We start from the raw sequence: 27,660 nt of genomic DNA, 5'->3' as shown, positions 1-27,660 counted from the left end.
AATTCTTAAGTTATCTGTACTTGATCTGTTTTCCAGGTCAGTTGCTTTTCCAATGAGGTATTTTACATTTTATTCTACTATTTCATTCTTTTGACTTTGTTTTGAGATGAATGAAAAGCTGGAGTGACAGAGTTTCTGTATAATTAATAATCAATTTATTAGTTAGGCTAGCTGATAATCAACAAATTGATGGTCAGTGGTTTCTCTTGATAACCAAAGACTACCTAACAGATACTGAATGCCTTAATATACTTTTAGAAATGGGGGTACTCCTGACAGGTGAAAAATAACACTGATTGGTGAACAATTAATGAAGGTTTGGGCATATTAATGAGGAGTTGGGTTAAAAGTCTCCAACTCTTCCTGCTGAGAATGTGGCTTGATGGGACAGAGGATGGGGTGAGAGGGGGGAGAATCCAGCAATCTGGACAAAGGAATCCATCCCTACCCAGTCCACTATGGTTGGTTTTCTCTTTCATGAACTGGGTTACCCTATGCAATGGAAGTGTACAAGGACATGGGCTTAATACTTTGGGGATAGAATTCACCTAGATTAGATGCTATTTACACTCTTAACAGAAGGTCTCCTAGTTGGGTGGGGTCCTGCCTAAGACTTCCAAGTATGTTCACCAGAGCATTTTGGGTAATATCATCTATCAGTAATGTCCTTCAGAGACTGACTGGCTGACTTACAGGGCCTGGTTCCTGAATGAGGAAGTAAAGAGAAAAAGCCTTACCCTTAATTTAACATTTGGTTATTAATAGAAAAACAATTATTTCACTCAGTTTTATTTTTTCATGACGTCTCAAGGAGTCACTAGTTTCCATTTGCTGAATTCTAATTTTTAAGGAATTATTTTCTTCAGTGAACTTTTGTGCCTCTTTTCCCATTTGGCCAATTCTTATTTTATAAGGAGTTCTTTAGTGAATTTTTGTACCTCTTTTACCAAGCTGTTAATTCTATTTTCATAATTTTCTTGCATTGCCCTTCTTTCTTTTCCCAATTTTTCCTCTACCACTCTTATCTCTTTCTTTAACTCTTTCAGAAATTCTTAGTAGCCTTGGGTCCAGTTAGTATTTTTCTGTGAGGCTTTGCTTGTAGCCTTTCATATTGTCTTCTTCTATGTGTCTTAGTCTTCCCTGCTGCTGTAGAAGCTTTTAATGGTCGAGTTCTTTTTTTGTTGTTTGCTCATTTTCAAAGCCTATTTCTTTTTTGGCTATTTTAATTTACTAATAATAATTAGCAATAGTTATTAGTAGCAATAGATGCTTATTGATGGACTGACACCCTGCCCTCCCCCTTAGGGGCAGGGACTACTAACTTCTGGGCATGCTTAGAAACCGCTAGTTGTCAGGGATGCTGTGTGAAGTTAGGCTCTGCCCTTCAGTGGGGGGGGGGGGGGGGGGTGAGCTGTCCTGAGCATGCTCAGTAGCTGCGAGGTGGCTGGGAGTGTGTCCCAAGATCTTTTTTTTTCCTGTCCCTCTTAGAGTCCCCAGGGGGCGGGGCTACTCCCTCAGGCATGCTCAGTGGCAGCGTTTCCGCCCCCCAGGCATGCCCAGTAGCCGCAGGACAGCTGCGCGCGGAGGCAGGGCTGGGGACACACACGCGACACTCCCTCACGCGCCCTCCCCTGCTCCTCCTCCCCCCAGCCGCCGTCGAAGGGGCGGGGTCTGGGCCGCACGCAGAGGGCGGAACCTGCCCTGCGCGGGGGCGGAGTCTGGTTGGGGGCGGGGCCTTCTCGCGGCCCTGAGGGCTATCGTGGGGCCGCCCGAGCGGCAGCTTCTGCTCGGCTCTCCTCGCGGCGGCAGCAGCGGCTCGAGCGGCGGCAGCAGCTCCAGCAGCCGCCGGCGGCCGCAGCGGAAGCCTCGCGGGTGCAAGGCGCGTCATGGGCGCCGGCCCCGCGCCCCAGCGCGCGCCCCAGGGAGCAGAGGCAGCGGCGGCGGCGGCGCGGGTCACGGTCACGGCCCCGGCGGGCCCCCCGGGGCCTGGGCGTCGGGCCCCCTCGCTGCGCGGAGCCTGAGTCGCCCCCGGTCCGCGATGGCCACTGAGCCCCCCGCCTTGCGGCTGCGCCAGGCCGCCCCGGCTCCCGCGTCCCCCGGCCAGCCGCCTCCGCCCCCGCCGCTCCTCCTCAACGGCTGCGTGCCGCTCTCGCACCAGGTGGCGGGGCACATGTACGGCAAGGACAAAGTGGGTGAGTCTGACCCCGGCCCGGCCTCAGTGTACTTCTCCCCGCCGCCCGCGGCGCTTCCCCTCCCACCGGGCCCGGATTTCCTCCCCGCTGACGGGAAGGGCCAGTCCTCGGGGCTGGGGGGCCGGAGCCGCCCCCTGTGCGCAGCCCCGGCCCGCGGCCTCGGGGGCCTCCCGGGTCCCGGGGGGCAGGACAGGGCGGTGGGATCCCAGGCTGTGCACCCAACGGGGCTGTAACCTTGGGTACTGGGAGGCACCGCGCCCCCTCCTCGGAGACCCCTTGGCTACCCCCGTTCAGTGTCTGCCTTTGTCACGTGCAGGTGTGGAGTCGTAGGACTTGGGGTTGTGAACTGGCTGGGTGGCTCTGGACAAGTCACTTCACCTGCCTGCCTCAGTTTTCTCGTCTGTAAATTGGGGATAAGAATAACTTCTACCTCCTAGGCTCGTTGGGAGGCTCAGATGAGAATATATGTCAGGTGCTTTTCTGGCCTTAAAGGGTGCAGCCAGTGCGGTTATTAGGGCAGAATTGTGGATATGGTGCAGGTCCCTTGGGTCTGGGAGCTCCTTCCAGGCAACTGGTGTCTGTGTCTTTGCCCGTGTGTATTCTGCGTGCTCAGCTCCACACCTGGCACATAGTAGGCGCTTGATAAATGCCTATTGACTGACTGCTCTGAGAAGAAGAGGTTGGATCATAGAATTTTGTGCACTAGGAGACTTTTGACCTCCACCTCCCTCATGGTAAAGGTGAGGAAACTGAGGCCCAGGCAGGAGTGCTTCTGGTTCAGCTCCCTCATTTTGTGGCTGGGGAGCCTGGGATCCTGACTGGGGATGGGGATTTCTGTGATTCCACTTTGTAGAGAATAAGGATTCAAGAGCACCTGCTTGCTATCTGCCAGGCGCAGGGCTAAGCACTTTACAAATTTTATCTCATGTGACCCACACAATCCTGTAATGATCCCCGTTTTACTGTTGAGGGAACTGAGGTAGACAGATGACATGGCTTGTAAGTATCTCAGGCCGCATTTGAACTCAGATCTTCTTGACTCCAGGCCCAGTGCTTTAAGATGCTCCCCTTAGGTCATCTATTACAGACATTTTTATGGGGGAGGAAGCTGAGGCCCACAGAGGTTTTGACTTGGAAAATGGAGGTAATTTCTCAGGCCGGGGTACCAGTGCATGAAGTAGGGGAGACAATTGCCCAGCTTTGCCTGGGAGAGGAGGGGGTGGGGAATTGAAATTCTTGTCCTAGTTGTGACAGGCAGGAACTTCCCTTTATTGGGCTGGGTAAGGAAGTAGGTTCTGTCCGAGCCCCGGAATGAGCTGCTGGGGCCTGGGTTGGGATGCCATTCGGCAGCTGCATAGCTGGAGGGACCCTTTTTTTTTTTTTTTTTTTGGTTTGTTTTTGTTTTTTAACCGGGGTGAGTCAGCCTTATCTTGACTCCTCCAGCTTTTCTCTTCCCCTCCACCTCCTCCTTTTCCAGGGTATTCTTAGCAAAGCCTTGATTTTCCCTGTAGGGGTAGCTGAGGTGGTACTGAAGCCCCAGTTTGTACCCCTCCTTAGGTAGCATTTACTGCTGTGGGTTGGCCAGGAGAGAGAGAGAATGAGAGTCTAATCTAAAAACTTGTTCTACTTCTGGCAAAGCAGAACCACATTTCGTTTAATCCCCTTTTGTCTGACACTTGACTTGCAGACTCCAGAATTATACATTGTTATTTCCTCTGGGGAAAGGTGGGAGTAGTATGATTTAATAGTGATTATTAAAAGAAACAATGTCGGTGTATTTAGAAGTAGTAACTTCTCTTGCCACCCCTACAAGGTCGCTCCTTGGTTACTGATGGACTTTGAAGCCTGAATAATCTTGTGAATTTAAAACTTTTTCCTGTGTGGCACGATTCAGTTTATTCCTTTTCCATGTGGCCTTTGTTATCAGAAAAAGCTGAATTTTTAAAGGTTGTCAGTTCTTGCTTCTCCACAGTAAGGTTGTCTTTGCCCTGGCTAGCTCTTTTGCACTGACACACCCACGGACAAGGCGGGGGTGGTGGGGTGGTGGGGTGGTGGTGGTGTTTAAAGAATGATTATGCATCTGGAGGAGTTATAGAATGGTAGAATTGGACCCTGCTTGAGAGGTGACTGCAAACACCCACAGCAAACACCTCCAACCTTGTGATCCTTGAGTGTAAATCACAAACAGTTTGCCAGAGTGTCAACCTTCTACTTTGAGAGTGATCTTGGAAAAGAGTAACTCTAGTGTCTGTTGTGGTTTGTCCTTAGTTGATGTCATGATTTGCAAGTGAATTGGATTTAAGTGAGGCAGGGCTGTGCAAAGTTACCAGGCTCACTTTCTCCTCAGAAGCCATCTGGGTCCAGTGGCAGATACAGATCAGGAAGACTGGAGACGGCCCTGGATGCCGTGGGAGACCTTGCAGGTCACAGACAGTTTGTCCAAGTGTCAGCCTTCCACTTGGAGGGTGATCCTGGAAAAGAGAGACTAAGTGGGTTGAACCCCTGACCTTGATCCCTTTATGCAGCTGGTTAAATCAGATAAGCTAATCAACTCTGGAGGAAGGCCAGGTCATGAAAAGCCCAGTTTCAGATCGTAACACCAAGTCAGATTTGGAAGGCAGCCTGCTGTGTTATGTGGGCTAATTAGACATTATTCCCAGAGCATGTACTGCCAGGTAATGGGGCAGGGGTGGGGTGAGGGAGATGTTGGAAAGGTGTTGATCGTAGAGGCTGTACTAGCTATCTCAAGGGGCTGCTGAGAGTCTGTATACAGGTGAGCGTTGACTAGAATTTGACAGAAAAAACCAGGACTTAAAATTCAATTATTGTGGAATAAATCACTTCTTAGTTTGATTCATCTGTAAAAAGGGAGCCCTGTTTTACCCAGTTGTATCTTGTCATGATGGCCATTGTAGTTGTTTGTATGTTGTCTCTCCCATTAGACTGGGAACTTCTCGAGGGCAGTGACTACCGGAGCTGATACAATGCCTGGCATATGTGTAGTGGGTGCTTGTTGACTTGACTTGGTTATTCAGCTCCAGAAGGAAGACCCCTGCGGGTCATCCAACCATGTACCTCCAGTTCCTCATCTATAGGAAGAGGGAGAGTTGAACTTGATGCCCTTGAAGATCCATTCTGCCCCCAAGTTGGTGATTTACCCTTCTGAGGCAGCTGACTTCAATTTTGATCAGTTCTCATTAGGACATTTTCCACATGTTGAACCCGAATCTGCCTCTCTGTATAGCCTTTCCATTTGTTCTTAGTTCTTCCTTTTGGCATTAAAGAAAGCCGACCTCTTCTCTGTACTTGAAGTCAGCTATCATGTCCCTTGTTAAGGTTCTTCTTCAGGCTAAACATTCCCGGTTGTTTGCGTATAGTCTTTTAACCTCAGTTCATAGCAAAATCAAATTACTGCAGCGGCTTGGGGTGCAGTGTGCTTCACTCACGTTAAAGAACTAGAAACTTGTTTCCATTTCATCTGAACTTTTGTACTATAGACTAAAGTTCTCCTCAGATTCCCTTCTATTTAGCCTGCAGATAGCTTGTATGTATTCAGTTATTTTTTGTATGTTGGTTCCACCAACCCCAGCCCTTACCAAGCACCCAATAAATACAAGCTTGTTGACCAACTTATTACATAAAATTGTTTTGTCTCCATTAGGGAGGCATCTTCATGATGAATTGGAAGGCATTTGAAAAACATGATCTGCTTTAATAGCTGGTTTTTAGTGACTTGAGCTCAGCCCAGAGCAATCTTAGTCTTTGGTACTTCACAGAGATTTTCCTTTGTTTCTATCCCAAACTGTGTTGTGGTTTTACTTGTGAAAAATGAAAATGGAATCATATCATCATGCAAATATTTGTAAACAATAGAAGCTTGTGTGAAAGCCTTCCTTTATTTTAAAATGATAGCTCTTCCGTATTCAGGTTTGTGTCATCCTTTTGAACTGTGAAGAATCTGATTTTTTTTAAAAAAAAATTTTTTTTGGAGGAGGGGAAGGCAGGGCAATTGGGGTTAAGTGACTTGCCCAAGCTCACACAGCTAGTAAGTGTGTCAGGTGTCTGAGGTCATATTTGAACTCAGGTCCTCCTGACTGGTGCTCTACTCACTGTGCCACCCAGCTGCCCCGAAGAATCTTTTTAAAGAGATGTCAATGTAGCCTCTACACAAATCTCAAACTTATTCTTCAAGTATACAAAGCTTGGAGCTGTATCCAAAGAGAGGGTGAACATGCCCATGTGTCCCTCATCCTCAAAGAACCCTCCATTGCTACTTGCTGTGGTCCTGTAGATCTTACTTGGGGGGCTCACCTCTGCTTCCTCTCTTCTCACTTTCTTCTTAAATCTTTGCAGTCTAGCTTCCAACCTTATCATGCAACTGAAACTGCTCTTTCTAAAGTTATCAGTGGTCTCCTAATTGACAAGTCTAGGAGTCTTTTCTTAATCTTCATTCTCCTTGACCCCTCCAGCTTTTGACATTGTCAGTCATCTTTTCTCTTTGATACTCTCTTCGCTAGGATTTCAGGATACCACTCTTTCCTGATTGTCTTCCCACTTGCCAGATTTCTCCTGTTTCCTTGGCTGGATCTTCATCTAAGGCCATGTCTGCTAACAGTAGGGATCCTCCAAGGATCTATCCTGGACGCTCTTCTCTTCTCCCTCCATGGTGATCTCATCAGCTCTCCTGGTTTAAATTACCATCTCTATTCGGATCCCTCTCAGTCTGTTTGTCCAGCCCTAACCTCACTCCCAAGCTTCATTTTCCATCTGCCTACTAGATGTCTTGAACTAGCTGTCCCAATAGATATCTGTAATTACACATGTCCAAAACTGAGCTATTTATCTTTATTCCAAAACCCTCCCCTCTTCCTAACTTACATATTATTGTTAAGGGTGCCACTATCCTTCTAGTCAACCAAACTCACAACCTAGGTGTCATCTTTGACTCTCTCATTTGCTTCATCCAGGTCATGCCCTGTAAGCTTTTGTAATATCTTTTGTATATCTTCTCTCATTTGACACTGCCAACATCCTGGTACAGCCTCTCATTACCTCACCCCTGAATTATTGCAGTAACCTGTTGGTGGGTTTCCCTGCCTCAAGTCTCTCCCTACTACATTTTATCTTCTCAATTGTCAAATTGATATTCCTAAAGTGTAGATCTTACCATGTCACTCACTGCTCAGTACATTCAAGTATGTCCCTATTATCTCCAGAATCAGTATAAAATTTTACACCCTGAGGTGGCACAGTGGAGTCAGAAAGACCACATTTTCAAATTCTGCCTCAGAAACTTACTACTGTATGACCCCTGGTAAGTCACTTAACCTATGTTTGCCTCAGTTTCCTCAACTATAAAATGAGGATCATAATAGCACCTACTTTGTTAAGGTTCTTTTGAGAATCAAAGGAGATTATATTTCTAGAGCACTTAACACAATTCCTGGCACATAGTAGTTTATAGAAATGCTTATTCCCTTCTCCTACCTCTTTGCTGTTCCTCATAAACAACATTTCATCTCTGGACCCCCATGACTGAAACCTTTTCCTTCATCTCTACTCCTGGCTTCCTTCAAGTCTCTGCTAAAATCTACCTTCTGTCAGAAGCCTTTCCAAGTCCTACTTAATAATTTTTAAAAAAAAATCTTTAGAAAAATTTAGTGGTATTTTATTTTTTCCAATTACATATGTAAAGATAGTTTTCAACGTTTATTTTTTATAAGATTTTGAGTTTCAGATTTTTTCTCCCTCCCTCCCATTCCTCCTCCCCAAGATGGCAAGCAATCTGATATAGGTTGTACATATGCAATAATGTAAAACATACTTCCACATTAGTTGTGTTGTGAAAGAAGAAACAGAAAAAAAGGAAAAAACAAAAAAAAAACCCCAAAGTGAAAATAGTATGCTTTGATCTATATTCAGACTCCATAATTCTTTCTCAGGATGTGGATAGCATATTCCTTTGGGAGTCTTTTGAAATTGACTTAGCTCTTCTCAACAATACAATGATCTATCAAAGTTAGTCATTGCACAATGTTGCTGTTACTGTGTACAATGTTCTGGTTCTGCTCACTTCACTCAGCATCAGTTTGTGTGAGTCTTCCCATGTTTTTCTGAAATCTACTTGCTCATCATTTCTCATAGCACAATAGTATTCTACTACATTCATATACCACAGTTTGTTCAGCCATTCCCCAATTGATGGGCGTCTCCTCAATTTCCAATTTTTTGCCACCACAAAAAGAGCTGCTATAAATATTTTTGTATATTTAGATCCTTTCCCCTTTTTAATGATTTCTTTAGTCTTCCTTAGTCTCAATGCCTTCCCTCTGAGACTTCTCCCATTTTTTTCCTGTCTGTATCTTTTGTATACTAAGTTGTTTGCATGTTAATGTTAGACTGTATGCTGCCTATGGGAGGTCTTTTGCCTTTCTTTGTATCCCTAGTGCCTTAACACAGTGCTTGGCATATATTAGGCACTTAATAGATGCTGGTTGATTCATTGGTATGTTGATCTGGATGCAGGTCAGTGTTTACTGAGAAAGTGATGTGGGGAAGAAGCCCAGCTCTAACATGTCCAATGAGAGAACTCTCTGGGATCCAGTAGCCTGATAAGATATCTGGCTCAGCATTTTTTTATCCCTATTATTTACTCCCATTTGGAAAAGTGTCAGAATTTGAAGAGAAAATGAACAGGACAGGCAGCCAGCGGGGCGATGTGTCAGGCTCTTCTACCATTGTCCCTTTCCTTCACAGGATGGATCAGTGGGAAAGTACTAGGCTGTGCTGTGCATTTTTAAGCAGTCAGAGTTACCATTTACACGACAATGGAGGAAAATGGTCAGAGGGCAATATCTGAGTTTTTCTAAGTTTTCTTATGGTAAAGAATAAAATTCCCCACTGAGGATGTGAAGTGATCAAAATTTTGAAAAAGTCTGAACCTGAGCCTCATTTCCAGAAGAATCAGTCTTTTTGTTTAGATGTGAATGGAATAGAAATGTTTTCATGAGTGATAATGGTCCTTGGTAGCTTTTTGGAAATAAATATTTGGCGATTTGGGGCTGCAGTAAGCCGGTTGTTTGCACTCTTATTGAATACTGCCTTGAGTTCTCCTTGTACTTTATTAAAATTTTACCTTTATCTTTGGAGGGCAAAACCCTTAAAAAGTTATTTTTTTGATAGTATTTTTGGTAATTTTATGGTAATATTGACCATCCATGAGTATCCTTTAAAATGGCCATTTTTGTCTTTTGTATAGTGCGATTGGCGTAAAAGCCAGAGTATTCACCCATCACAGTCTGACATCACTAAGATGCTGAATGATGGAGAGCTCTTCTCCTTAGATAGTTAGTCTAAGTCAGTTGTCCTAAAAAGAAGATCAAAATTAAGACAAGAAGCAATTGTCATGTGGGAGCTGTGTAGTGTACAGTTCTCACGCTTGTTGGTTCCAGGAACGATCCAAGACCCGTATACACTCTTAAAAATTATCATGATTGAGAGAAATGATTATTAATAACCAATGATTTGGGGAGATCCAGAGTTCTCCCTTTTTCTAAAGTTCTCATTGCAAAAGTTCAGTCTCTTGAAGGATATTACTGATAATGAGATTGAATTAACTCTCCTCAATCTTGGTCTGACCCCACCCAGCCTTTTACTCAGGTTTGGGTGGGGATAAATTCTTTGAATAGATTGCCCAAGGATGGGTAATTTAGAGGTAAATGACATAATCAAAGTTCATTAGACTAGGTCCAGCCCCTCATTGTAATATTTATTCTCACATTAATTGTTAACCAATCAGAGTTGATTGCCAGGAACACCCCTCTTTGAAGGGCATATGCACCTTGGGCCCACCTACATGAGGGTCTTTGGCCTTCTAGGGTGTCACTGATCTTTTATTAAAATTAATAAAATTACTGATTGTCCAGAAATTATGTCTCTTGAACTTTTTAAATGACACAAGACTCTCCTCCTCTCCCCCCGAGTGTTTTTGTTTATGGGAATTATTGTATTAAAAATTAAAACATCCTAGTATTATGAAAATATTTTTTATCTCAAAGATCCCCTGAAAAGGTTTTGGGGACCCCTGTGTACTTCCAAACCACATCTTAAGAACCAAGGCCTTAGGTTATGAAAGTTAACCTGCTCTTGGTTGGACACTTTAGGATTTTGTTGGTGCTAGACCAATACTAATACTCCCAAACCATTGAAAGGGTCTGGTGGGAGTCAGGAGGCCTTGGAGATTAGATTCATGCTATTTACCCTCACCATTATTTACCCTCACTGGATTCTTTGCAGTAGGAGTTTGTGGGAAGATGATGAGTGGAGTTTTGGGTGTGATGAGGTGGCTAATGTATGGTCAGGTGGAGATGCCCAGAAGAGATAGCATAGAGTAGAGGGGGTTAGGCTTTGATTTCCTAGTTCTCTGTTTAGAGATGGGCTGTCCTTTTCTTCAGATGATATGACTCACTCTCCACTTGCCTGATCAAGAGCTTCTTTCTCCTCTGCGCTCAGGAGATGCCCTCTCTGTAACAGAGCAGATTGAGACCATATTGTGAATTCCTATTTCTTTCCTCCATCCCTCTGAACATTACTTCTTCTTCATCTATACTTTTGCCATTTTTCCCACTCTCATCCAGAGGATGAGTTGGCTTTGCTTGCCAGGGCTAAGTCCTTTTCTTGGGCCCTCAGTCTCATCTCCAGCCTCTCCAGGAGCTTACCCCAGAGATCATTCTGTCTCTTGATGAGATTTTTTAATCCCTTCTTCCAGCTATCACCCTACTTTTATGGCTGAACTCTAGATAGAGTTGTTTATACTCTTACTAGGAGCTTTGACTTTACTTCCCATTGACTCTTCAGCTCCTTCCAGGCTTCCTATTCCCCTTTGTCTTGCATATACTCTTTTCCCTTAGCCTTTGTGGGTATTCTTACCTATGTGACATTTTTCAGTTTCCTTTGCCTTGTCTTCACCTTCCAGTTCCCTCAGCCTTGGGGTTCTGTCCTAGGCCCTTTTCACTCTTTATAGTCTGGAGTTATCATTTACTCATTCAGATTCACCTGTCACCTCTAAGCAGATGACTTATAAATGTGTGTTTCTAGATCTAATCTCCCTGAAGTCCATCCAGGGTTCTTCTGGGCATGCCTATCTGACCATATGTCAGACATGGTATATATTAGGTATCATATCCAAAACCCAGTTCATTCTCCTCCCTCCAAACCAGTCAGTTCTCCCAATTTTCCTGTTCCTGTTGATGACCCCTTTCATATTTTAGTCAGTCAGGCTTAAAACCTTGGAATAATGACTTTTTTCTCTTCTTCATATTCCATATCCAGTCACTTGCCAAGTCCAGTTGATTAAGTGTCTGAGGTCAGATTTGAACTCTGGAAGAGGAGAGTCTTCCTGATTGCAAGGCCAGTGCTCTATCCATTGCCCACCTACCTCCCCACAGACGTCTTAGCCTAGCATTTCCGGTCTGGGCAGCTAGGTGGTGCGGTGGATGCAGCCCTGCTCCTGGAGTCAGAAAGACTTCTCTTCAGAGTTCAAATCTGGCATCAGACACTTATAGCTGTGTGACCCTGAGAAGTCTCTTAAACCCATTCGCCTCAGTTTCCTTATCTGTAAAATGAGCTGGAGAAGGAAATGCCAAATGGCTCCATTATCTTTGCCAAAAAAACCCCAAATGGAGTTACGAAGAGTCCAATAGGACTGAAAAAGTGACTGAGCAGCAGCAAAAATAGTTGAACTTTAACCTGTGCACTCTTGTTCCTCAGCTAGTGAAGGGTTTCTTGTTTTTGGTGTGTAATATTTAACCCTGCTTTCTAGTTAAGTAGAATTATTCACATTACTTGCCTTTACACAGTATGTGTTGCAGCTGCATTAGATTATTAGTGGTCTCCTCAATTCCATGTGCCAAAAAAAAGCAGCATTTTTCAGTGGAAGGAGTGCTAGCCCTAGGGTCTTGAGTTCAAATCACTCCTTTGTTGCTTAGCACTCTTGTGACTTTGTGTAACAACAATGTGGCTAGCAGCAGCTGTAGGGGTAAGACCCAACAAGACGAGCAATAAGAGCTGCCAGCACAGGTTCTTTTGATCTGCTTTACTAAGGAAAATAACTTTTAAGGGGTTAACAATCTCACTTTAATTACACTTACAAATATTATTCACATAGTTTGGGGGAAAAGATCAGTCCCCTGAACTTCAGGGCAAATACAAACAGAAATTACAAACATCAACAGACAGACCTTGTCTGATCAAATCACAATACTTAGTGACCAGAGAAGAACCAATGGGTCTGGGTTAGCAAAGCCGGGGGCGGGGTGGGGGGCAGTTACAACGTCTTGCCCAGAGTCTCAACACTCCTTCCACCAGTGAGCCCCAAAAGTCAAACACCAACATCAGATCTTATATACCCATCTCAGGGCCTTGGGGCACTTGATTACCTCAGTGCTGAGAAGCACTCAAACAAAGGACAGTGAAAAGTCCCATTTTGCTGGCCATTACATTTGAAAGGCAAGACTCTTCAAAGGTACTTCATTACCTCAGCATTCCAAAGGAGAAGACAACAAAAGGACCTGCCCTGATTAAAATTACAGTGTCTTAGTGATGAGAAACACCCCAAGACAAAAAGATCCCATTTTACCTGCCCCATTCAAACAAAGGTCAGAATCATTAAAGGCACTTAAGAGAAGCACAGCAAAAAGCTCCTCCCTGATTACCACTATGACTTGTCACTAAATCTTTCTGGGTCTCAGTTTTCCTCATCTATAAAATGAGAGTGGTGGAATAGGTGGTCTTTGAAGTCGCTTCTAACTTAGACCTCTGATCCTCTGTAACTTCTTGTTCCAGACATTTATGCTGATTTTTCTCTATGACTGGAACGGACTTGGTTCTCCCTAAGAATCTGCCTCTTCCATTAAGGCTCAGCATCTTCTCTTAGCTCCCCGCTGCATGCCTCCCTCCTCCCCCTCTGCCCCCCCCCATAGGTCCAGGGCGCTTTTCCTGATCTCTCCATTGTCTCCAGTCACTCCTTATGTTATACTTAACTCCATAACTATTAAATGTATCTATCTGACTGTCACATAATAGCAAGTGGCATCTGTGATTTAATTCTTGTGGGTACTACCTCCTGTAATACAGATTGTATTCCTTCCATACCCTTTGGTCTTGTGCTTTCCCCATAAATTCTCTATGGGCATTGTGAGAAACATGGTTTTGGGGATCACTGGACTTTCCCAAATTGTGAGAACACGTGGCTTTGGGGAATCATTGGACTTCCTAGGCAGGGCCAAAGTCCTGAGGAAGAACCCTGTGATAATCCCTAGGGAAGGCTGTACAGACCACAGGACTCCCAGAGGAAGACCAAGTGGTAGCCACCCCTTAATCTGTGGAGATCACAGGGCTTCCTAGGGATCAGACCCTAAGGAGGACCCAAGCGATGGCCCCTTAGGACGGCAGTAAGATCATAAGGCTCCCGAGACAGGGCCGGAAGTCCCAAGTGATGTTCCCTTAAGACGGCTGTACAGACCACAGGGTTCCCCAAGGGAATCCAGAGTGGTAGCCCTCTTAACACCGCAGTGGGGATTCACAGGACACCCCAAGACAAGATCCAGGAGTAAGCCTGGCGAGCTTCCGCTGCCTATTGCTTCCCTTCACTTGATCTTAGGATCTGCTGCCTATTGCTTCCCTTGACTTGATCTTAGGGAGATCCATGTGATTTGCCCATTCTCACCCAAAGAACTCAAGACCAGAGTGGGCAGAGGAAAGCATTTCATTACGCTCCTCGAGAGAGCGGGTGTAGTGCTCATGGGAACACTCACACACTGATACAGCTGCCCGAGCAGGGATAACCATTCCTTCCACTCCTGCTAAGAGTTATGGTTAGTTTACAGTCTGTTTTTTTACATAGTTTTCCTAGGTTATACAGTTTATACAGGTAGGATAATAAGGATACAGAAGCAAAAGTGAAGTTAATTAGATTTTCCTAGTCTTAGTTTAGGATTAAACTATATTCTTTTACTTCCCCTACTTTCCCTCTTAAACGTATGCAAATTATGCAAATCAGTAGGCCTGGATTCTTGACCAGACCCTAGATAAGCTTGAACTGGTTCAAGTGTGTTTGGCCTCTCTAATTCCCCAGACTGCCTTCTCAAAAAGCATGCACATGTGTACAAGCCTCTGACCTCTCACCTGACCGACCTTGAGGCCTGGTCTCTGTTAAAGCTGGGGTGGGGGAAGGCGGGGAAGCACACCTTTAGTTCTGTGGAAACAAAACTCCTCCTCCCATTTCTTACAGCATCTACCCATTATTGAAAGGAGGAGGGGTCTTCTTCTAGTTCTCTTGATGTAACGAGGACCGAAATGGAGCATGTGGCTATCTGTTGGTTATTCCTCATGCTCACCGTATGGTCTGGACAGGGCCTGATGCAGGCTAGTCCCCTGGGAGTTTAGGTTTAATATTAGAGCGAGATGAAATGCTCGAAGGTCATTCAGCTGTTAACAAAAGGAGATTTCTTTACTTCTCCCTTTGCAGGGGAAGGATTTTCGTTGGGGACAACTGGGAATTGTTCCAGCTGAATGAACCTCTCCTGTTTTGGAGTCATCCATTGTGATATACTAGGCCACCTTCAGAGGGTGGTGGCTGGAGCTCCTTCTGGTTGTTCTGGACTCAGGAGGTCAAGGAAGTGATTGCCAGAGCCTGAGCCAATCAAATCTCAAGGACAATTTAAAGACAGTTTTAGGGAAAAACCAGGTGTAATAGTAATTAAGGTGGGACTTTTTGCTTTTCTTCTCTTAAGTGCCTTTAATGATTCTGGCCTGTGTTTGAATGGGGCAGATAAAAGTGGGATCTCTTTGTCTTCGCACAGAGACAATTGGGAATCATTGTATATGATGTGATACTAGGGGATTGGGAAGTATCCCACACCCAGCCTGGGTAAGGTTAGAGCCCTCAGGGCTTTGAACAGGATATAATTGAGGACAGCTTGGCATTTGACTTTGGGGGCACACTCATGGAAGGAGTGTTGAGACTCTGGGCAAGCTGCAAACTGCCCCCCCAGCTTTGCAACCCAGATGTTGGTACTGGTAACTATGTATTGTGATTTGAATCAGACAAGGTCTGTCTGTTGATGTTTATATTTGTCTTGAAGTTCAGGGGGCTGATCTTTCCCCCCTGAACTGTGAATGATATTTGTATGTTTGATTAAACTGAGATTGTTAACCCCTTAAAGTTACTTTCCTTAGTAAAGCAGATCAAAGAACCTGTGCTGGCAGCTTTCTGGCTTCTGGTTGTTGGTGGATCTTATACCCCCACAGAAGCTGCTAGCAAAATTGTTACTACACCAGGCTACCTTAACTTGCATGGGGGTGGGGGGGATAGAACACTGCTACCACCCTCCTTTCCAGTTCACGTCTCCCATAGGTACTTCTTTTGCACGTTCTTTTCTGGTATTATGTGGATGCCAGCCCACCATAACCTTTTTTCCTGGGATGACCTTTGACTTTAATTTTTTGGACACTAGTCTTCATTGCCTTGCAAAATCACTAGAAGAATATGGTTAAAAAGATGGGATTTTGTTACAGGGAGAGGCTCATTGCTCACTTTTCCAAGGCAACTGATTCTCTTGAACACCTCCAGGTCAGTTCTGGGCCCAGCTAATTAACCATTTTCAGTTTCCGTCCCTGGTGCCTGTGTGCTTGTATGCATGTGGGCTCACAGCTCACACGCAAATACACCTCTACTCCTGTAATTTTCTGTACAACAGACACCCTTAATTTGATTGTTTTTTCTTGTGGGAATAATTACACCCCTTTTTTTGAATGGGTATAGAACTAATTTAGAATGTTCTGCAGAGCTCTCAAGCTTAGTGCAGTGGTCTCCACAAACAGGAAATCTGGAGCATCTCACCATTTATAGTAATGGGGAAGGGCCTAGAGTCCTTGTCATGAGGATTGGTTACCTACCTTTCCGGTTTTACTACACATTAGGCTTCTTTCCTCCTGTGTAGCCAGACTGTCAGCCTCCTTCCTAATCTTCATGCATGGTATTCCAGTTCCCAGGTTGGTGCCTTTGCACTGGGTGCCCTGATCTCTAGAATGGGTTTTCTCCTGACTTCTTCCTTCAAAGTCAAGCTCAGCTGCCATCTTCTATGTGAAACCTTTCCTAGAACTGCATGGCCCCAACTGCTAGCACATGCTACCCCCAGTTCCTTTCTATCTGTGTTGTAGACATTGAGTTTAGACCTGTCTATGGGTGTATCGTCTCCTCTTGCTAGACTGTAGGTGCCTTGGGATCAGTAACTTTTCTTTTGTCTTCGTATCCCCAGTGCCTTGCACATAGTAGGTACTGATACATGGTTTGCTAATTGTCGATTGATTAGCCTGGAAGAAGAAAGACTGGGATGGATGGGGCCAGGCACCCCTCTTGTAGTCTTGTTACTAGACCTGTTCTGTTTCCAAGGGCAGAAGCAGGAATAGTGGGTGGAAGTTGCCAAGAATTAGATATGTTTGATTTTGATTTGATTTAGGGCTGTCCCAGGGTAGAACTTGCCATCTCCAGGTACTGATTTCTTGATCACTGGAGTTCTTCAAGCAGAGGATGGATATTACGAAGGATTCCTTTTGGGCTTGCATTGGTTTAAATGGCCCCAAATGCCCTTCCAACTTTAAAATTCTGTGATTCTGGAATCCAGAATCTGGAATTTAGACTCCACCATGGACATCCTGCAGGAAGGTGTCATTTTGGGAGGAGCATCTAAATCTTTGCTATTTTATTTATCCCAATAAGAGGTTTAGAGAGTACAAGATCCCACCCCTCTCATTTGACTTAAGATAGGAATTTGATTTGCTAGAACAATCATTATTTTGAAGGTTTTGTCTCCCATGCAGAACATATATTCAAGATTCTATGAAAGATGTAAGGAACTTTTTTTGAGGGTCAGCTCAGTTGGCACCACCTGCAGGAAGCATTTTCTGATCTTTTTTGGTAGTTGAGCTCTCTTCCTCCATGCTGTATCTGTCCCCCGGTAGAATGGAAAGCTGGCTCTGTTTTATTTATTTTTTTTTTTTGCGGGGGGGAAGGCAGGGCAGTTGGGGTTAAGTGACTTGCCCAAGGACACACAGCTAGTGTGTCAAGTGTCTGAGGCCGGATTTGAACTCAGGTCCTCCTGACTCCAGGGCCGGTGCTCTACTCACTGTGCCACCTAGCTGCCCCACTGGCCGCTTTCAATTTTCCCTTTATATTCCTAGTGCCTAGTGTGGAAGAAAAAGATCATACTCTGTGTTTTGCACACAGACCTGCCAGAGACAAATTTTATTTATTGAATTATTTCTAATTCTCAATATGTCTTAGAAAATACAAAGGGACAGAATTCATTCTGCCCTAGAGAACCTGTCATACAAGCCATTTTTGAATTATAGTATTCCCAAGACAAAAAAGTCTCAATTAAGATAGGACATAGTTATAGAGCTTCCACGTTTAACAGTTTGATTCACCAAACAGAGCCATGGTCACTGAGAATGTAGGCACGCCCAGGAGAATCATTTTCCTCAACATCCAGCCCTCTAACGACTCCCTTTAAGCCTTAGAGTTTAAAGAGTCTCCTTTCCATTTGGTCAAAGGTGAACTCAAAAGATAAACTTTTATAGACAGAATTAAATAGAATTCATCCTTCTCAATATCTGGAGAGTCATTCTTGGGCTGATCAGACCCTCCCTTTAGAAACTGGTTAAGGCTTCAATAAGAATTATGCAAAACAATTTCATTATTTCAGAATTGACATGGGACTTGAGACTAAAGTGTTCTAATATTATTTTGCAATAAGTCATGTAAAGGAGGAAATTAATTTGGGAGGAGGGCTCAGTATGCTTCCGTACTTTGCAAAGTGTCTGTATAAAGTAAGCACATGACAAACGTAAATTGAATTGAATATTGATTTAGTTTGGTGACTCTTATTCACATTCTTCATGCCTAATTCCTCTACAAAAGACACGGTAAATAAGATGCATTTACTTTCATGGCAGCTTTTTGTAAATCCTTATCACGAGCACAGTAATAGGAGGTGCTCATGAAGCGCTGAGTCCGTCTCTCCTTAGATGTGTGGTGAAACCAACTCCAGCTCTGAGGAGAAAGCATCTCAAACTTCTTCCTTTTGGCTACATCTCCCTTTTGCCTGGGTGGAACCCATGTTTCATTGAGAACAGACCTGTCAAAATTGGTAGGGCTTGAGAGGGATGCTTTCTTGTTGGTCTCTGGGACGAGGATTTCTGACTATCAGCCTGCAAGTTAATGTCTACAGCCAGTCCAAAAAGCTAGGTAATTCTTGTAGTATTCTTTGTCCCTGGAACTGACATTGCCCTCCAACGATCACTGTAGGAGCAGAAGATGCCATTGCGTGGGGGTGTGAGAGAGAGAGAGAGAGAGAGAGAGAAAGAGTGTGTGTGTGTGTGTGTGTGTGTGTGTGTGTGTGTGTGTGTGTATACGTGCACAAGTGCTTAATGTTAGCTAGGTTGGATTTTAGTTACAAAAAAAAACTTGGATCTAAGAGATAAGTTGATCTTATTCAGGGCAGCTAGTAATAAATACATCTGCTTCCAGAATGGATGCTAATTGCAAAAACTCTTAGGCCCCTCTCACCCGTGTCCCCCCGCCCCCCAATTCCTTACCCTTTTTGCTAATAGATGCTCAATATTGATTTCTCTTAGAGAAAATGTAGATCATAAATCTTGGGCTTATTTTTTCTGGTTTATTTGAAGATCTAATAAAGGTGTTAAATTTGTTATTCTTCGTTATTCACTATCTTTACCTGCTTACCTGTTTTGTGGTTGAGCATTAGACCTTAATAACATTAACTTTTTTTAGGATTGTCAAATGCTGGAGTAAGACTTCCTCCTCCAAGGTACCAAATTTCAAGTTTCCCTAGGCAAGTGTGGGGAACCTGTGGCCTCAAGGCCACATGTGGCCCTCTAGGTCTTCAAGTATAGCCCTTTGACTGAATCCAAACTTCACAGAAAAAATCCCTGTAATAAAAGGATTTGTTCTGTAAAATTTGGATACAGTCAGAAGGTTGCACCTGAGGACCTAGAAGGCCACACATGCCCCACCCCTGCAGGGTCTGCCATTCCTGGTCATGTTGTGTGAGGAGGACCCATAGACAGGAACTGTTTGGCCAGTAGATTATAAAAGTTGCCTCATCGCAGTGTGCTGAGCTTTGAGCCTAGTAGGTGTTAAACTATGTAGTGATTGCATTTTTTAGCTACAGATGTAGATTTGTGTATTTCCAGTAAAAGCATAATTAGATAATGTTCACCTTTTTTATCAGGTAATTGTTGATGATTAAACTATCATGATTCAAAGTACAACAATTATGGTATACTGTCATAAGCCACTCCTAGTTTTATAGGACCTCATTCCATTCTCACTTTGCTGCGGCAACTGAATTTGAGTACATTTTGTAGATGAGACTGATCATTCAGTAAAATGTTGATAATGTTATTTTAGTAATTTATTGAAGGTAATTTAAATATTAGTCATAGGTTTTAATTTCCATGTTTTTGAGCTAATACTTGCTGGTGTGACATGCTTTTTTCCCATAGTTTTGAAAGAGGGAGAAAATAATTTTTTTTTAAAAGTGATTGATAAACTGGTTGGTCATAAATACAATTATGGTCCAATTTAGTAATGTAGGATAGGATTATTTAAAAAAATCAATAGGTGGGGAAAGTAAGTCTTGAAAATAGGCCCCTCAGCTGCTTCAGATCTTCCATTCAGTGCCCCCTGACCCTCTGAAAAGTGTGTGAGCTATAAAGGGTATGGGTTGAACCATCAGTTATTTTAGAATATTCCCTCCCCTCCAACACTTGGTTCTAGAACTCTTTTAGAAAGAGTATTATAAAATTAATGTGATATCACTCTTGGAATAATAGCTTCTGATGTCATTTCTTGTTCCCATTTGCTGAATAATTGGCTAGAAATATCAAACATTTTAATAGAATTAGATTCCTGGTGATAACTATTTCATTTCTATTCTCAAGAATTTTAAAAAGAGACTTTATACGTGCTTTTTTTGGGTCTTTCTCTCATAGTGCTTTCAAACCCCTGTACCTCCCTAGATTGGATCCTCCTTTGTGAGAAAAATAAGCAAATACAAATGACACACACGTTGACCAAATCTGATCCATCTCTTTACAGTTCTCTGTCCTATTCCCCTGTTGAGTTATCTGATTTCTGGGATCTTTCCTATTTTTTTTTAGTTACTCAGCATTAAGTATGCCATATTTTTTATGACTTTACTGTTATTTATTTATTTACTGTTTATTGCTTACTATTTTTTCAGGATCTTTGGAATTAGAATTAAAATCTAAAAATGTTTCCTTGATTCTGTTATTTTCTCTATACAGTCCTTTGCCAAGTGCACATTATCTAATGCAGTGCCACGCAGTAGAACATGGTTAAAGAAAAATTGGAGTTTATACAAGAGGAAATCTATGGTTAGAAAGAATTTGTCTCAGTGATTGTAGTGGCAGCAAGAGCCCGTAGCCATGTAACAATCCTCATAAATTTGATGCCATTGACATACCTAATAATGACTGACAGTTGAATTCATTGGCCTTTGAGTGTCTTTCTGTAACCACCCTTAGCATCTCCCACTTTCCCTTATGTTTACCTTTATAACCTTTCCTCTTTTCCTTCTCACCACTAAATAATCCCACCAGTATCATTATCGACATAGATTGAGATGCTCATTTTTATGCATTATGTATTCTCTCAATCTCATCTTGCTCTTCTGTCAGCTGCTTTGCTTTTATATATAGTTTATTCAGCTGTGTATCCTGCTTATACTTCTTGAAAGGTTCAGAGTTTCAGCGAGAGGTGCTGTGCCTTTTTATATGAGGAGGGAGGAAAGTATCAGAGGTGTAAAATAGGGTTCTTGTCTCCCTACCTAGGAGAGTTCCAAGGGAAATGAAATTGGCCAGTAACCTCATCTGGGAGTAAGGTCTTGGTGCCTGAAGGCTTGGTGAATACCGCCCTTGAATACCGACAGTGCACATGGAAGCAGAGGACCGTGATGAAAGCTTTTGAAATAAATGTGCCAATATTGCTAACAACAGATGTGATCATCCGTGCATCCTGGAAACAGCAGAGAAACGTCCTGGCCCCCAGAATGGGGAGACCTGGTCTCTGGAAACCCCTCGCTCTGAGCAATAAATGTAACTGATTGTGTAGTTCCTCACGTGTGTTCTCCTTTATTTCTCACAACCACCTTGTGAGATGGTTACGATAGGTGTAACTGATCTTTATAGGCAAAGAAGCTGGGGCTTAGGCTCTCATTTCCCATTTCATGGCACTTTGCAAGTGAATATTAGTTGGAATTTGAACCAGGTCTTCTTGACTCAGAGGCCGCCTCTCTTAAACCATATTTTCCCCCCAATTGAGAAGCACTCATTTTGAGAGCCTAATTGTTTGCCACCACAAAAAGCTGCCATAAATATATTAGTAGATATTGGGCCTTTGTTGCCGTCTTTGCCTTCTTTAGGGTCTATGTCCAGTAAGGGAATTATTGGGTCACAGAGTATGGACAATCTTAGGTACTTTACTTGTATAATATTGGACTTATGTCCAGGATGTTTGGACAGTTTCACAGCCCTGTAGTGTATCAATGTGCTTGTGTTCCCTTATCTTCTTCGACATTGTTTTTCTAATTTGTTTGGTATGAGATGTAATCTCACTTGTTTGAATTTGCATTTCTCTTGTTGACAGTTATTGGGAGTGCTTTCTTATGATTATTTGTATATTAGCAATCTCCTTTGGAAAGCCATTCCTATTTTTTGGTCCTTTATAGTGGAAGGGTTTTCTGGGGTACTCATTTGGGTAAGTTCTCTCTTAGTTTCAGACACTGCCATTTCAATTCTGTTTTTGTATTGATTTGATTTGTAGAGAAGCTTTTCTCGTATGTAGTCAAAATTATCTGTTTTATCTTTTAAATGTGTCCTTGTTTGGTTAAAATTTTCTCCCTCTAACCATACTTGTGCAAGGTACCTGACCTTGTTTCTTCTAACTTTTTCTATGGTTTGACCTTTTCTATTTCGATTGCGTGACCATTGGGAAGTTTTGTATTATGAGGCCTAAGGTATGTGTGCACATTTCTGCCAAACTACTTTGTAATTTGGCCAGTGATTGTCATGAAAAAGGGTGTCCTTTATGCAGTAACTTATGTTCTTGGGTTTATCAAACATTGGACATTGTTTTTAAGAAACTTTTATTAATGTTTTTTCACTTTTCTATCATGACATTTTCATTTTTATCCCTTTCTTCTGCCAGAGAGTCATTTTTTAAAAGAATAGAAGAAGAGGAGGAAGAAAAGAGTTCAATGAAATTAACTAACATTTTGGCTGTATATAAAATTATGTAATTATATTCAGTGCCCTGTACTTGGGTTCCCAATCTCTGCAAAGAAGATGGGGAGACCTTACATCTCTTTGAGGCCAAGGTTGGTGTTTTATATATAAATTTTATCTATACATACATATCTATAATATGCATATACATATATTAAATGCACACATACATATACATGTAAATGTATTTTTAATTCTGAACTTAGCACTAAAAAAAATGAGCTTTTCCATATACTTAGGGGAAAGGAAAAAGAATTGAAACTTTAACCTTGGTTATGTCTAGCTTCCTTTTCTTTTTAAGTATAATTCAGCACATGTACCTCAAAGCCATTCTGCTTGTCTGGGATGCCTTCTGGCCTGATGTTCTTTTCTGCGTAATTTTTAAAAAGCTCCAATGACCTTCTTTTCCCTTTTTAAATTTTCTTTTTTCTCCTTCCTTTCCCAAGAACTCTATCTTTAGCTTTCCTTTCCCTCCTACCTCTCTCCCTCTAGTTGGAAAAAGAAAAAAGAATCTTGGTAACAAATATGTTGAGTCAAGCAAACAAATCCCCATGTAGGACTAGCTTGCTGTTCTCACTTTTTTTTTTTTCCTATTTCTTGCTTTTCTCATCTGTTCCAGTGACCTACTTTTCTGTTTGTTTTTTTTAAACCAATACCAAATAGTTTTGGTAGGTACTGCTTTGTAGTCTAATTTTAAATCTGATAAAGCTATGTCCTCTTCATTCATACATATTTTTTTCATCACATCCCTTGAAATTCTAAGGCCATTGGATCTTTCAAATGAATTTTCTTACTCTTCTGAGTAATTGTGGCTTAACTCTGAATAGTAACTAGCTCTCCAGCTATTTAAATCTCCCTTTACTTCTGTCAAGAGTATTTTGTGGTTATATTTATATAATTCTTATATGTGCCTTGGTAGTCTGACTCCCACTTTTTAAATTCATTTTGTAGTAGCTATTTTGAATTGAATTTTTCTTCCTGCTTTTGTTATTGCTGTATAGAAATGTTGATGATTTGTGGTTTAATTTTGTATCCTGATATTATTAGTCATCTGAATTTCTTTACTGATTTTTTGGGAGACTTTTATGTCAGCTGTAAATGTGGATAGTTTTGTTGATTTTTATATTTTTGATTTTTGCTTGTTTTATTGCCATAGCTAGCATTTCTAGAACTATACCAAACAACAGCAGGGAAGTGGGGCATTATTGCTTTACCCTTATTTATACTGGGAAAACTACTAGGGTAAACTTTCTACAGGGAAGAAAACAAGAGCTTTTGTTTTTAAATGGATGCTTTTGTTCACATTGGAGAAGGACTCTTCCATGCCACTGCTTTTAGGGGTTAAATGAGAGGCAGTGTGGTATAGTGCGCAGAGGATGGGCTTTGAAGCCAGTACAACTTGGGTTCAAGCCCTGCCAGTGGCACATAATGACTGTGTTATCCAAGGCGAGTCCTTCACTTCTTAGTGCCCCTAGTGTGGTGTTGTTTGTCCTTCCTTTTTGAAGATAGGACCATGGCATCAGGAAGGTGATGCTATGACTTGCAAGTGAATTGGATTTAAGTGAGGGAGAATTGTGCAGTCACTAGCCTCACTTTCTCCTCTGGAGCCATCTGGGTCCAGTGGCGTGATAGAAATCAGGACAACTAGAGATGACCCCCAGTGCCCTAGGCCACTCCCAAAGTATAAACCGCACAGAGAGTAAGTAAAGGAACACTTAACCTATGCCAGTGAAATCGTAGATTATCTCATTGTCCTACTTAGATTTGGTCAAAAGTTGTTTCTATATCTTTTGAAATAACTTTGTAGTTTTTATTGCTTTTCTTGCTGTTATGATTAATTATGTTAATTGTTTTCCTAATGTTGCACTGGCCTTGTATGCCTGGTTGGAAGCCAGCTTGGTCATAGTAAATTATTTTCTGGCTATATTGCTGTTGTCTCCTTCAATCAAATTCTGCACTGAGGATTCTATTAAAAAGCTTTTTTGCATCAATATTCATTAGTGAGTTTGATTTATACATCTCTTCATCTTTCTTTGCATGTTAGATGTATATTTGTCTGAGAGGACTTTGGAATGCCTTCTATTCTTGAGTTTATTTTAGTGTAGATTTTATTATTTAAATATTTAATAGAATGCATTTACAGATCCATAGGTTGGAATTCTTTAGGGTGTTTTAATTTGCGTTTCTCTGAGATAGTGGATAGAGCACCAGATCTAGAACCAGGGATGTACAGAATCAAATCCCTGTTTCTACTTCCCAGGCAAAGTTATATAATTTCTGTGATTGCCAATTTCCTCATGACAATTGAGGATCACAGTATCTGCAGTCTCTATCTCCCAGAGTTGTGCGCTCAAATGTATGTACAATTCTTGACAAACTTTAAAAGCCTCTTTCCAATCCATTTCCTTTTTTTTTTTAAATTAACAAGAATTTATTTTTGGTTTTCCCCACCTCTCCCACTGATGAAAAAATAAAAACAAAATCTGTGTAACAAATATGCAATCAAGCAAAAACAATTCCTTTACTTCCAGTCCCTGCCAAATTGATATTCCTAAAGCCTAATTCTGATGGACTTATCACTGCCCTGCTCCAAAAGCTTCAGTGTCTCCAAATGTCTCTGGGAAACACAAACTCCTCTGATATCACTTGAAGCCTTTTATATTTTAACTCCAACCAGGATTTTCAGGCTGATAATAAAATTACTCCGGATACTTAACTGTCACTTTGGGCAAGTCACTTAATTTCTCTCTGCTTCAGCTTCCTTATCTGTAAAATGAAGATAATACTATCTACCTCCCAGAAATGTTGTGGGGATAAATTGAGGTAATAAATGTGAAGTACTTTGCAAACCTTACAATGCTACGAATGTGAGCTGTCATCAATATGAGCTCTGCAGACCAGTCAAAGAAGACTACTTATATTTTCTCTACTTAGGTGCCACCTTTAAAAAAAATTAAACTTTATTCATTTGATAGTGATTTCTTTCCCTTTTTCCTACCTACTTTTGGGGGGAAAAAAGAAAAGCAAAATTCTTGTTATTAATATACATGGTCAAACAAAACAAATTCCTACATTGTCCATTGTACCCTGCATCCAGAACCTCTTAGTCACAAAGCAGGTAGCATGCTTTATTATGTGTCCTCTGGAATAGTGTTGGTTTGGAGTTCTTACAGCTCTGTTACTTGTTTTTGCAGTGTTGTTATATAGATTGCTCTGCTGGTTCTGGTGACTTAATTCTCATGAGCTCATAAAAGGTTCCCAGGTTTCTCTGAAATTGCTTCCTTCATAATTTCATAGGTATTCCATTACATTTATAAACCATAATTTGTTCATCTGTTGCTTAATTGACGGGTATTCATTTAGTTTCCAGTTCTTTGCTGCTACAAAAAAAGCTGCTAAAAATATTTTTGTATATTTGGGTTCTTTTTCTTTTTCTTTGATCTTTTTGAGGTATTTCCCTAGTATTGGTATTGCTGGTGGTAGTGGTATCTGAGCCCATTGCAAATTTTAAAGCACTGTACAAATGCTGGCTATTCATTTTTATTATTATTTTCTTCTTTTTTATTGTTTATTTAATTTATTTAATATATTTAGTTTTCAGCATTGATTTTCACAAGAGTTTGAATTACAAATTTTCTTCCCATTTCTACCCCCCCCCCCCCACCACTCCAAGATGGCATATATTCTAGTTGCCCTGTTCCCCAGTCAGCCCTCCCTTCTGTCACCCCACTCCCCTCCCATCCCCTTTTCCCTTCTTTTCTCTTAAGGCAAGATAAATTTCTACGCCCCATTGCCTGTGTATCTTATTTCCTGGTTGCATGCATCTTACTTCCTGGTTGCATGCAAAAACTTTTTTTTTTTTTTTGAGCATCTGTTTTTAAAACTTTGAGTTCCAAATTCTCTCCCTTCCCTTCCCACCCACCCTCCCTAAGAAGGCAAGCAAGTCAACATAGGCCATGTGCGTATCATTATGTAAAACCCTTCCACATGTTGTGAAAGACTAACTATATTTTGCTCCTTCCTAACCTATCCCCCTTTATTGAATTTTCTCCCTTGACCCTGTCCCTTTTCAAAAGTGTTTGTTTTTGGTTACTTCCTCCTCCTATCTGCCCCCCCTGCTATCGTCCCCCCTTTTTTATCTCCTTCCTCCTTCTTTCCTGTGGGGTAAGATACCCAATTGAGTGTGTATGGTATTCCCTCTTCAGGTCAAATCCAATGAGAGCAAGATTCACTCATTCCCCCTCACCTGCCTCCTCTTCCCTTCCAATAGAACTGCTTTTTCTTGCCACTTTTATGTGAGATAATTTACCCCATTCTATCTCTCCCTTTCTCCCTCTCTCAATATATTCCTCTCTCATCCCTTAATTTGATTTTATTTTTTTAGATATCATACCTTCATATTCAACTCACCCTGTGCCCTCTATGTATGTGTGTGTGTGTGTGTGTGTACACACACACACACACACACACATATATGTATACACACACACACACACATATATATACATACACACACACACACATATATATGCATATTCCCTTCAGCTACCCTAATATTGAGGTCTCATGAATCATACACATCATCTTTCCATGTAGGAATGTAAACAAAACAGTTCAACTTTAGTAAGTCCCTTGTGATTTCTTTTTCTTGTTTACCTTTTCATGCTTCTCTTGACTCTTGTGTTTGAAAGTCAAATTTTCTATTCAGTTCTGGTCTTTTCACTGAGAAAGCTTGAAAGTCCTCTATTTTATTGAAAATCCATATTTTGCCTTGGAGCATGATACTCAGTTTTGCTGGGTAGGTGATTCTTGGTTTTAATCCTAGCTCCGTTGACCTCCGGAATATCTTATTTCCAAGCCCTTCAATCCCTTAATGTAGAAGCTGCCAGATCCTGTGTTATCCTGATTGTGTTTCCACAATACTCAAATTGTTTCTTTCTGGCTGCTTGCAGTATTTTCTTCTTGATCTGGGAGCTCTGGAATTTGGCAACAATATTCCTAGGAGTTTTCTTTTGGGGATCTTTTTGAAAAGGCGATCTGTGGATTCTTTCAATTTCTGTTTTACCCTCTGGCTTGAGAA

The 27,660-nt window shown here is 42.0% G+C and overlaps 1 protein-coding gene across 1 annotated transcript in view; it reads left to right on the top strand.

Annotated features, from left to right (window-relative positions):
- The first annotated feature begins 1,981 nt into the window (after window positions 1-1,981).
- Window positions 1,982-27,660, top strand: part of IPMK (inositol polyphosphate multikinase) — a 92,805-nt gene continuing 67,126 nt past the window's right edge. Inside the window, exon 1 of the mRNA XM_036734917.1 lies at window positions 1,982-2,192. Within this exon, the coding sequence (XP_036590812.1) occupies window positions 2,039-2,192 (154 nt within the window). The 5' untranslated portion in view covers window positions 1,982-2,038. The remainder of the gene's footprint in view (window positions 2,193-27,660) is intronic.

The sequence above is a fragment of the Trichosurus vulpecula genome, chromosome 8, assembly GCF_011100635.1.
Source record: "Trichosurus vulpecula isolate mTriVul1 chromosome 8, mTriVul1.pri, whole genome shotgun sequence".
In the NCBI taxonomy this organism is placed as follows: domain Eukaryota; kingdom Metazoa; phylum Chordata; class Mammalia; order Diprotodontia; family Phalangeridae; genus Trichosurus; species Trichosurus vulpecula.
This window is presented reverse-complemented; position numbering and strand designations above follow the sequence as displayed.